The sequence below is a fragment of the Dinoponera quadriceps genome, unplaced genomic scaffold (genome assembly GCF_001313825.1).
Source record: "Dinoponera quadriceps isolate SergipeBrazil2010 unplaced genomic scaffold, ASM131382v1 scaffold1266, whole genome shotgun sequence".
NCBI classification, from domain to species: domain Eukaryota; kingdom Metazoa; phylum Arthropoda; class Insecta; order Hymenoptera; family Formicidae; genus Dinoponera; species Dinoponera quadriceps.
This window is the reverse complement of record NW_014555494.1, coordinates 75,624-88,482: the sequence shown is the minus strand read 5'-3', so window position 1 is coordinate 88,482 and position 12,859 is coordinate 75,624. Positions and strand designations below refer to the sequence as shown.

At 37.6% G+C, this 12,859-nt stretch overlaps 1 protein-coding gene across 2 annotated transcripts; it reads left to right on the top strand.

Moving 5' to 3' along the window:
- Positions 1–85: 85 nt before the first annotated feature.
- Positions 86–8,179, top strand: LOC106744510 (hyccin). 2 transcript variants are annotated; one of them, XM_014619356.1, is made up of 9 exons: positions 86–935; positions 1,354–1,488; positions 1,813–1,938; positions 2,198–2,415; positions 2,480–2,626; positions 2,816–2,946; positions 3,079–3,195; positions 4,141–4,677; positions 5,612–8,179. In XM_014619356.1, the coding sequence occupies exons 1-9, from the start codon at positions 786–788 to the stop codon at positions 6,136–6,138; spliced, it is 2,088 nt and encodes a 695-aa protein (XP_014474842.1). In that variant the 5' UTR covers positions 86–785; the 3' UTR covers positions 6,139–8,179. The 2 variants fall into 2 exon arrangements, with proteins under 2 accessions (XP_014474842.1, XP_014474841.1); XM_014619355.1 differs by lacking the exon at positions 4,141–4,677 and having other exon boundaries at positions 351–935.
- Positions 8,180–12,859: the final 4,680 nt, after the last annotated feature.

The window sequence follows — 12,859 nt, the reverse complement described above, 5'->3', positions numbered from 1 at the left end:
CGCGCGAGCGGCTCAGGTGGATTTCTAGGGAAGTTATCGCGTCTCTCTCTCTCTTTCTCTCTTTATCTTTCTCAACTATTCGATCGTGTTTCTTGTGAACTGCCCAAGCTCTCTCGGTCGGCCCCCCGGTGGAGATCGATTTATCTCAATACGTATCGCCGATTCGAATTCATGATTCGAGCAATAAAGCGCGCCTATAAAATGGTAATTGATATTATTCGTAGACCTTCACCGACTGTAACAATAATCAGCGTAAAAACGAGAGAATGAAAGTAACTGAAGGTGACAGGCAGCTGATTAATTCGAACTGCGTGAATTGAAGAGAATAAGAGGAACGAACACTGAACGGGGGGGTTACAGAAAGTGCAACTGGAAAGAACGAACCGCCGGTCATGCGCGCGGGCGGTACGCGATGACACTGAACGCCATTGGTGGAGACGGCCGCGATCAGTTGCGGCCAGTAGCGGCAGCGACTGGCGATAACCTGAGTCGTTCCAGATCGCTCGTACGTAACGTGTGCGTCTCCGACGTTTCACACGCAGTTAGTGCGAGACAGCGAGGAGGATGAGAAGAGAGAGCAGCCGAGACATGTAACCGGGACTTGTGCAGCAGCTCTCGTCCAGCTCCGCTCTCGTTCTTCTTTTTGATGCAACGGCGCGTCACGATAATTCCACGATAAAGCTGTGTGATGACTGTCACGGTGACGGCGAGCGAGTCGAAGTCGAAGCCGCGATTTCTCATCAGCAAGATCCTGATTTATTGACGAAGGCGGGAGGCGTCTGAAAATGACGGAGAGCCTGATAAACGAGTGGCTGGCGGACTGCAAGGACGTCTCGCAGTCGGAGCTGCACACGTTCGCCAGCACGCTCTCGCAGGACAACGAGATCGTGCGAGCGCTCTACGTGCTTCTGGAAGAGCGCACTAAATATAGCGAGGTACGTGTGTGTGTGTGTGTCCGCTTTTAATCGAATTAACGAGTGTTTACCTCACGCAGTGAACCTCGGCCGCGTCGCGTCACGCGAGGATGATTGTACCTCACTTTTGATAATGAGCTCGGTTTCTCATCGCTCTACCAACACGCGCAAACATTTTGACAGTGTGCTTTTACGCACGCATAGAGGAACTGTCGCAATGGTTGAAATTTTATTGCACGTGTTGTTTGTTGTACGAATTGTAAATAGCTTGAAATTGATATAATTCATCATTTTATTTGCAAACAATGGGATTTTATAATATTAACAATATAGAGTATCTGTCAGAGGGATATTGCGCGTTAGTTTGTTGAATTTGTAAAGTATCTCTCTATGTTTTGAATTAACGTTGAGCGTGTTACATTCTGGATTACTGTTACAGTTGATGGACACAGTATGTAACCAATTATATAATTTCTACCGATCCCGGGAAATAGAGTTACAAAGGTTTACTCTGCAGTTTTTACCGACATTGATATATATTTATCTAAATTCTGCCGCTCATGGTGATATTAAGGTGAGGTTGCATTCTTGTTAAATTAATGACAGAAATATATTATTATGCATATCATTTTGTGTACAATCATGATATATAATTGGTACTTATGAGAAGTTATGTAATACGGAGGACGTGTAACTTATATGACAAATATTCCTAATACCTTGTATTACTTGGTTGTGTAGTACAATAGAAAATGGAGAAATTGTCAAGGATAGATTAGTTGATCTTTTTTACAATTTTATTATAATTTTTATAAGCAGTTACACTTTTTGATACATTTTTTAAAATTAATTTCATAATTAAATAACACACTTATTAATAACATTTTACTTCCAACAGAGTTGTCGTTCCCTTGAAACTTTATTGATTGGATTGTATAATTTAGAAGTGGTGGATAAATCGGGTCAACAAAAAGCAATCTCATTTAGATTACCATCTCTTGCTATGTTATCTATATTCCATCAGGTATGCTGGCACATATTATGTCTAACATATAAAATACAATTAAGAAAAAAAAAATAGAAATTAGAAATTTTCAATTTGTTTTCAAGAAAAGAGAAATGATCACGGGAATGTATTGTTGTGTAATTTAAATCAATTTTTTCTCAGCAAAGTTGAAGACAGCACAGTCTAGTTGAAAATTTCTTAATTTTATAAACCATACACATTTTATAATCTTTTGGAATTATTATCTATGATTATATAGTGATGTTATTTGCAACAGCCTGAGACTTTAGCGCCAGCATCGTTAACAGTAAGCGCGGTACGTCGTTTTGAAGAGTGTAACACGAAACTTGTGAGCTGGGGTCCATTGCAGCAAGTGGAGACATTGAATGCACAAAATCGATTGAAGGTCATGACAGCTCTACTTTTCATCTACAATCAACAACTTGGTTATATAAATAAATTTGCCATGGAACAGTTGTGCAAAGTTGCGACAAAGTGAGTTTAATGAGGATTATTAATTAAATATGCTAACTCTGTTGACACAATTCTGTTTCTGCAGACTTGTTACTCAAGGATTTATGAAACCAGGACATCATCAGCGTTCTTCATACGGCAGCGAGTCCAGCTTCGTTCCGAGGCTTTTGCCACGCATACCAGTGTCCAGCCAGTTTCTCTTGGAATTCTCACATGCTGTATATTTTGCCATGTATGTAACATACGTTTTGCATTATCACAGATTTGCCCAAATTTTTTTAGTCTTGTTTCAGTAGAACATCTTTTTCACTACATATCTTAACTAATCGCTTATTTTGAGGAGATCTAGCATTAGAAATGATTTATTAACATTTTGCATTTTTACGAAATATATTTCACCATGGAATATCATTGTTTGTAGGTATAACGAATGTTGGTATGTGGCAAATCAAGCGATAGAAGATATTCACAATAGAGCGTGTTATGAAGCATATCCGAGTGTAATGTTAGTTACTAATGCTATACGCAACTCTGCCAGTTCTGGAGCACCAGGTAGTTATCTTAATAATATATAACGCACAATGCGTGTTTTGGCTATTTAAGTGTTAGAGAAATCTGCTACATTCCAAAATCTGTGGCATACAAAAATAGATTTTCTAAAATTTATTTCAATATTTTTCACAGGTCAAGCGAACGATGGACCAATTGGAATTAGTGTTGCATTGTCCCCAGCAACCACTACACCAACCGTTTCAAAGTCTATGATCACAAACGCTTCCTTCCGTACTAAGAAATTACCAGGTATGTTCTTATATTTTGTTTATCTTTATTATAAAATATTAATCTGGTGTCTGCGTAAGACGTGCGTAAGACGTGTGAGATAAATTTAACAACAACAATAACACAAAAATGTACTAAATTTTGAGGACATATTCTAATAATATACATTAAATCATTAAATCACTATTTTTTTAATTAATATTTAAATATATGGAAAAGATAAAATACATCTAATCGGTTCTCATTTTTCCACCAAATCTTGGGTACTTTTCAAAAAGTTTATCTAATTCTTCTGTTTATGCTCAAAATTGATTTATACGATTGAATATAATTAATGTATTTTACACAGTAAGTTTTGTATATTGGCGAATATATCTCTGGTGGACCAATAAAGGTGCTAACCACTAACGGCAATAACATCACAGCTGCGTTCCATTAAAATAGCTAACCACGCATAAATGAAATTTTTTAATGGTGTGTTTGAATATTAGTTACCTCACACGATCCTAATGTATACAACAGACGTAACTAATAGACAAGCGGATATGCATGGACATGAATGTGTCAAGTATTTTTAGGCCCAAGCTTGCATGCGACATCCCCCTATGAGTTTTATGAGATTATTGCTGAATTGAAAACGTTCTTTTTTTCTTCCATGAGCGAATAGTTGCATTAATGAGCAGATATTGATACGATAATTTCCCACATTTCTGTGAGAACCATGTGCAATGTACTATTTACATTTCCTTCACGTTTGTACTGTACGATCTCCCTTGTACTAATAAATCGCAAATATCGTGTACTTATACGTTTTACATTATAGACACGTACAAAATATTGATCCGTGAAAAATTCACACATTACGAAAGATATAAGATCTTAAGATACATGTATACAATAAGTTAGACTTATATAAACACACGAAGAGAAATCCAACAAATGTGGATTGCGCGCCTGTGTCATTAGACGATCTGGATGAGAAGTTATTTGCGGTCGAATTGAGCAATTGTCAAGTCGAGAAGCAACAGCAACCGACAGTGTCCGGGAACAGCAAGCGTCGCCCGTGGCATTGGAAGCACACGCTTCCAAGCTCCGATAAGAAGGACACGGTGGGGAGGGCGCATTCCTCCTCTTCATTGGAAGGCTCCAGGCGTGGGAGTATATCCAGCAGCCATAGCTCGCCGATAAAGTCCTCTCCTAAAAAGATCAGCAAAGATCAGCAGTCGAAGAAAGCGACTCACGAGAATAAGGACGACGCGAGTCAGAAAGCTAGAAAAGATAATAACGCAAAGTGCGATTCCACCAGCTTTGCCGACGATCGATTGGCCGCTAACGCGCATCTCTATAGCGTATTAGAGGAGCAGGCGCTGGGAGAGATCATTCGAGAGTCGGTGGAAAATTTGTATACGGATGGCAATAGATCGATCAATTATTGCGCCACTGCTGCGCTGTCATCAAACATATGGTATTGTCACTTCAGTTCACAACACACTGTAGGATGGCGTAAATCTCTATCTCTCTCATCACGCTACAATTCTCCATCAAACTTACAACTATGTTTTCATTTGGTGTACACTAGCACACGCAAAAAATCAGTTGATATCTATACATACATATATATATATATGTATATATATACATATGATACATATAAGTGATTCATGTGATCGTGGATGTATTCCTTTCAGAAACACCAATCCCAGCTATAACCAGACATACGCATAAAAAACAGAGTCTAAACAGAAACACGCATGACCGGGAAAATATGCATGTCGACACGGCACATTTATCTACCCGCACCAAAAAGTTTCAAGTACATTGCTTGACTAGAAAATGTATATTTGATATTTCTTCCCTACTGTAACTGTATCTTCTTTGTATCTTTTTCGCTACCCTCATTTGAATGTTATCTCTTTACTTGCGACCTTCCCTTTTTATTCCGTTGTATTACATCTTCTTTTGCACTTGGATATTCTCTGTCAGTTAAGTGTTTGATATTATTTATATAATGTTCTTTATNAGAGTGTCCCCCCCCCCCCCCTCCAACAGCTATAAACGATATATCTGTAATACATTATAAAAATACACACAATCAATACGTAAGAAAAGAAAGACGCTGGTAAAATATTCTCATTGAGTACAAAGATAAATATCTCTGTGTCGTACGTGTACAATATGCAATTGATATGCTATTCGAGTATTTAATTTTGTCCCCCTTACATCGATGCCGACATACGTTATAAGACGTTATTTCACACGCGTAAAATGTCAGCGAATCATTACATAGAATTTATCGATATGTATGTTTCTCCCTGCCTCTATCTGAGATGCTTGTCAATTTTTAATATCGCTTTTATTATTGCCAAGTCCAGTTTGACGGTGAAACTGTCCCACCCGCGGAAAGCAATACTGCATGAGGATTTTCTTTTGCCTTCAGATGACATACCGATACAAGTTGTAAAAGATGAAACTACCGGAGAATGTAAAAGTAACCTGGTATCGATCACGGAGGAGCAAGAATCAACGGAGCCGAATCGCGTTGGTTCCATCAGACAATCAAAGGAACAAAAGACTGCTTCGAAGATTACCAATTTCCCGGTACTCGGTAAGAAACCTAAGGAGAAAGAGGGGAAGGTAATGAAGAACGCCCACCTGGTGTCCGAGAAGGAGAAGAAGCTCGGCTCTCAGACGACGTCGAGGGAGAACATCAAGGGGAGTCTGTCCATGTTGAACAATGATCAGACGGAGGTAGACGGAAATGTGAACGGATGCGCGATCCGAAAGAAGAACAACAGTATAGAGAACACGATTATAATAGATCCGAATATTGCGTTGATAGACAGCGAGAGGCTGGCGTCGATTAGTGGTGATAACGACAGTGATAATATCGATAACTCTATAAATCTAAGAACGCATAACGAGGCGGAATCTATGGGTTCTTCGATTCAAGTTAGTTCAGTTTAACTGAGGATAGAAGTCTGTCCGAGTGTTACCAATAGTAATGGACTGGACATGAATTAAACAAATAAGTCGTTCTCTTCCATCTAGCAGATCTTGCGGAATAATTCGTGTTTAATCGTGTATAAATGTGTCTTTTTTTTTTTTTTTTTCGTAGAATCATTCAAAATCCAGACATCAACAGAGTATAATCTCTCTATTGTACCACTGCAATATTTCCGCGTAAGAGTCGTGTATTTCTATTTTACTACACGTGTAGCCGTTTTTCAGTCAGTCCATTACTCTACTGATCTCCGATGGTATATATTGAGAATAAAAAAGGAGAAAAAAATTAATAAAAGGGAAAACACGGGATGCGGGAACAATGAACTAACAGTGGTGCGCGGTTGTTTTGTTAAATGACTTGTGCATATATTGGGATACGTATTGATATATAATTTTTGTAATTTAATCTATAATTTATTCGTTATATTTTATAAGTGTACGCGCCGGTATATATATATATATATATGTATATTTGACATTGTGTAACATCTTTGTCCACAAATACGGTTATCGAGTTTCACTTCTAGAGATTATAGATTATCATAACGGCGGAAGAGACGAAACAAAGGTTATTACATTGCAATACACATATTGATACATACATGTGTGTCCCACCCAGATGTGCCGCATGATACTTGGAGCATTTTTCCTCCTCATTCCGAGTGTGTAAATAAACTTGTTTGCCCAAAGATACGTTTCAATTGCTGGAAGAGCAGAACAAGGTGGAAGGCAGTGATTTAAGGGATCGAGACGTTTGAAGTACAATTGCGATGTCACTTATTGTAAGTGGGATGAGGATGTGCTGGTAAAAGTATCGGGCATGTCTGGGTCAGAATGATTGAGAAACCCGCTATTACTTTCCGTCATAATTGTTCCGAGATATGATATTGACAAGTCACGACGAGAATAATCTGTTTTGCAAATAGTTATGAATATTGATATAAATATATATACATATATATATATATATATATGTATGTATGTATGTATATATATATATATATATATGTAATTGTTGAAAATAATTACGAGACTCTAACTCGAAGAGACTTTATTCTCACGTGAAAGTTGACTCACGTTGAAAATGGTCAACTAGTCGGGAAGTTATGTCATTTGAGCATGAAAAAGCGGGAAATCGCTTCGTTTAACGACGCATTCGTTTAACTCGCACTCGACTTTCCTCAGTGTCTCATTGTGGATTTGTGTTTAAGCTCGTCTAAAAAGCGGTCAGACTGCGTAGTTATGTGTATCGACCTCACGAGAGCTTATCCTCCGTGAGATCGATATGCACGCAACTTTCTAAACTTTCGTAAACTTAGTACTGGATTAGTGACGTAGCTTCGACGAGATAGTAGCAAGTGATGGCTGTGGCTTCTGGGCGCATTACCAAGTTTCATGTTCACACGAATAGCAAAGTGTTTCTAACAAAAGGATTTCCGTAAAAATTAATATTGATCATACAAGAGATATTAATTCTAACGACGTATTTACGTATCTTTATCAAAAGATAAGTGAAGGTGCAAAATTGACAAGTGCGTATTTGTGTCCGGAAGAGAAATGTTACATTATAATTAAGCCTCTTCTCAATGTTTTATTGAGAAAATGCTATTTTATAACCGTAAAAAAATATTGTGATTTCCTCTGTTAGTTCCCGCTACTTTATGCCCATTTTGTGCAGAATTGTACTGATACATTAACATGTAAATATTATAAAAAGAATGATGTATAGAGAGAGAGAGAGAGAGAGAGAGAGAGAGAAAATCGGAAGAATTTGATTCAAGTGTAAGAAAATCATATTATATCGATAATTGCATTTGTTAATGAAATAGGTCGGGTAAGTGTTCCAACTATAAAATAATATATCATGTGTGAGAGTGAAGTGAAGCAGAGTCAATCTCGTTCAAGGATCAGTTATTAATGAATTACCCTATGGCCTATATTGTATTAATTAAAAAATGTAACATGAAATGTAAAAATACATTGAAGTTATTGGAAAAAGCAATGATAATAGCAGTAATAAAAATAAATGTTATTCTATTTACACACGATCCTTTTATAGTAATTTATATATTATATCCTATTTGTGATTTTATATATATATTTCTCGTGTATTATGTAATTAATTCATTTATTTTTAATCTTAAATTGCATATTCGCAAAGGAATCAAACGGTGATTTCTTTTTACGATGAAAAGTTGGCAAAATTCAACGGCTGTAATTTTGACGAAAATAATAGTAATGGAATAGTTTAAAAAGCACTTACAAATTGGAATCTCAGTTTCCAATCGTATTTTCGAATATGAATTCCACTCATCTTTTACGATGCTCCATGAATAAAAATTGAGATCCATTAAGTACTGTAATGTTTTATGAAGTCGTCGAGTTACATCACGCAAACCGAAAAGTACACGAATAACGTTCATAGAGTTTGAAAAAGTGAACTTTCCCCTTTAATTTGCATTTACGCAGATCTAGGACAACCTTCTTTCATCGAGTTATTCAACGGTGAAGGAAAAAAAAACATCCTGTCATCTTTTTAATAGGTCACGGAAGACGAATGAATTAATATGCAACGTTTCTCGATAAACAAATAGAAAGTTCTCTCTTTAAAATGCCCTTATCGTGTATCTGATAAAAATAGTTTTGTTATTGTAAACACCTACTTAAAAGATGAGCTTGAAAATTGAACGGTCATTTCTCATTTAATTCAATATATTTTGGCAACAAACAATAATAGTATCATAAATTTAATACGCCTAAAAGTAGAAACTTGATGCTTTAAGATGCTTCTCGAACCATTATCATTATTTTTGCCGAAATTACAGCTAGTTGGACTTGGTCTATTTTTCATGCAAGAACAAGGGTATTTCTGATTTATTATTATGTCATACTACTTGAAAATATACTTTGCGTTCTAACTTCCATTAAGTCCGTATCAGACTATGGATTAGGGATTGCGGATTGAGGCTCGGTTTATCAACGCGAGTTAATCAAATCGGTCGATTAAATTCAGCTCCTCCGTTGGAACTGTTCAATCGCATCGTTCTTAGATAGAGGAATTTAATCGCCCGATTTGATTAACTCGCGCTGGTTAAATTAGGCCATAGTGTGATAATGATTTACGACCTGCATGACTTCATTGGTAGATTTCCAATTCCCAATCCCCAATCCGCAATTACAAACCCAATCTCTAATCCATAGTTTGATACGGGCTTTATGACCTCAATTTCTCAATAATACACTAGCGACTCGTAATGAATACTTCGGAATTAAATTAGACGACAGAAGATTAACAAATACTCGAACCCATTTAGCCAAGATTCGAACCTTCTTCGAATGAGATTTTGCTCGGCACCGTTAGAGGACACCAGATACTCTGTTGCTACTTTGACCCCTAATAATAATTATTGGACTCGTTATTCTTATACGCGTGATGTCACATTTAATTTCGAAGTCCCCGCTACGAGCCGCCACTGTACTTGCGGAGGAATTGAGGTCGTGACACGCGATTCAACCCAAGTTGGATGCCTCTTCTATTTCTGAAGTAATGTAACTTAATCGCAGGTTAGACATACCCTTATATTTTAGCATGGAAAATAAAGAAAATTCGATAAGCTGTAACTTGATGATAATACCAAAAATTATGATAATATGATGGTTCAAGAAACATCTTAAAACTTGAAGTTTTTACTTTTCAGGCATATTAAATTCATAGTATTATTATTGTTTATTGTCAAGATACATCGAGTTAAGTGAGAAATGGCGACCGTTGAATTTTAAATCTCATATTCCAGGTGAACGTTTACACCGAACAATTATATTCAAATTAAAACTGTTACGTATGCATTTTAAAGAGGATATTTTAAGCTTTTTATCTGTTGCTTAGCAAACGTTATAGACAGATTCACTTTTTATGAGCAATTAAAGTCGAGAGGACGCTTTTATTTTAACGCGAAATAACTCAATGTGGAAGAATTTATATCGCAATGTACAACTGCATGAAAGTTAAAGGGAGAAGTTTGCATTTTCACGCGGTGTAAAGCTCTTTTGTATACGGTTTTTTTTTATTTACGTGGAGCAATTCGTCAAACCTCATAAAAAACTTTGACAGTTAATGGATATTAATTTATATTCGTGCAGCGTCGCAAAGGATTAATAGAACTCGGTAGAACTCGGCAATACAACTGGAGACTTTAATAAAGACTTGTGCAAAATGCTTCCTCGACCATCTCATTATCATTATTTTTTCTAAAGTTACAGTTTGTCGAATCCATCTATGTTTCACGATCGAGAGAAACGATTCTCTTTAACTTTTGTACATATGGTCTGCAAACGCTCGAATTTTTTATTCCTCGTTTCTTCGGACTCTTCGCAAATCTTGCATTTATCAGCTGAATTTTTAAAAGCATAGTTCTTTAAAATCTCGCATCGATTGGCGAATTATTTAAGCGACTTTCGGACGATCAATAGCGAGCGTCGATAATAAATGTCGCTCGCGAAGTGCTTTTTAGAATAGCAAGTAAAATCCGCGATTCGAGCCGGCTATCAATTTTGCAGACTTGTGACTGTAAATCCTCCAGTTTGACCACGAAAGGGAAATAAGTAGCTCTCCGTTATACGGCAGCTAAGGAAGACAAACGGACGGATTACCGTTCTATCTTTCCTCGCGATTCTGTTCGCATCAGTGGTCCCGCCTTTGTTGGCGGACTTATTTGTTGCCGACCGCCGTCGCGCATTTGCATCGCAATGCGTCATTATGAAACGCAACGGAACTTAAATACCGGAAGGGTATCTTGTGGCAGTCGGGAAAGTTTCAGGCGGAAGTTTTGCAGGAGCGAGACGCGTATCCTTAGAATTCAAGGATCCGAGGATGCGTGCGACACTGCGGGAACCCACAGAAATCCGAGGATCTAAAGAATCTCGAGATACAAAAATCCGCTGGAGACCCATGGATTTTTCCGAGATTTTTAACAGCCGAAGTTCTCTCTCTCTCTCTCTCTCTCTCTTGGGTCTTGAGGTCTCAAAGCCCGAAATTACTGGCATTCGAGAGACCTCGCAAGTTCCCTCTCAGCATCATCCTCTCCCGGCCGATGAATTCGTCCCGCATCGTTCGGCGCGTTCTATTTTTGCCATCGCGTTTCCCTGTGTTGCCCGGAATTTTCGATTCGTCGCAAAAAATTGGATCATCTCCTTGTCTCGATGCGGCGCGCGGCCACGTCCGCCGATCTGCGTGACACAATTAATACGCGGGCTGAGCGTGACGTCTATCAATTATTATCTGGGGGTGACAATTAATACCCCAGAAATTTCGGCCGCACACTGGCGGCGGATTATTAACAGATGATACAGTTATGTCGCGACAAGTACGACGAATCGGCATCGATATCGGATTCATGCTACAGGAAACATCATATATCGCTAGCAGCCTGACGGCCTGTGCTTTTAACAGCTGCACGTAGAACACACGGTGCTCTTTCGTCAATCGATGTACTTTGATGTATTTGAAACTCGAACTTTTTTTCCGCAGCGTAAATTGCTGGAGACCGAGAGAGAGAAAGAGAGAGAACGAAAGATCGGACTCTTCTAATTTTATATATTAAACATCTCACGAATTAAAACTTCCCACCAGATTTCCGGTTAATGTTTCATTTTCAAGCCTCTCTGACGAGCGAAACTTTTCTTATAAATTTATATTCACGAAGCTTTCTAACTGTTCTTAAATAGCCAGTGTCGGATTATAATGACGCGATTTCGCTTTAGAGATACATTAACATTACAGCACTGTGTGTGCACTGTGTAAATGCTCTTATCAATTTTATTTGTGATAAGTTTTGATTCGCGATTTGTTCGCAGCCGCGCCCGCGGTGCGATAAATACGGTCAAAAAATAGTGCTGTCGATTTCAACTACTCGGGCGACCGAGTGTTTCAGTAATTGAACGTACGGTTAATTTCAGTCGTTACAAATTATCGATTTAGCGATAGTAGGTAATAATAACGTTTGGAATTAGCTGTATAGACTCGGGGAAAAAATTATCCATAGTGGCTAAAATCTAGCTGTAGCAGCTGAAACGTGTCTTCGAAATAGGGACAGCTAATGTTGTTGCCACCGCGGTTAAATTTATTAGCTGTTTGAATTTGGGCGCTACAGTGAAAAATATTAGCTAGAGAGAGAGAGAGAGAGAGAACGCGCGATAATACTAAAATTATATTCGTATTTCTAAATAGAAATGTAATGCTTTTTTTTTAAACAAGCTGCCCTTAAGGTGTTAAATGCATGCTGATTTTGTCTGAAATTTAGCCACTTACCCCGGGAAAAAAGATCATATGAAATTTGCCCATATATGACCATATAATCATATATGTCCACAACGGAAAAATACTGCTGTTTACAAATTATATGCAAATACAATCGAAGTAAATGCTTCTGGCTACTTGTGCTTCTGACGGTACATATCGACAGTATGATATCAACATTTAATTAAATGACATAACATAATTTTTCTTGTATAGACATATACGATCATATATGTAATATGGACAAAATTTATATATAGGGTTAATATATAATTATTATATATATAAGCATTCATAATCATTTTTCTCCCGAGTACTTGATTTAATACTATATCGTGTGTGAAAAACATGCACGCAGTAAAAGATTCTGTTGAAACAGCAAGTTGT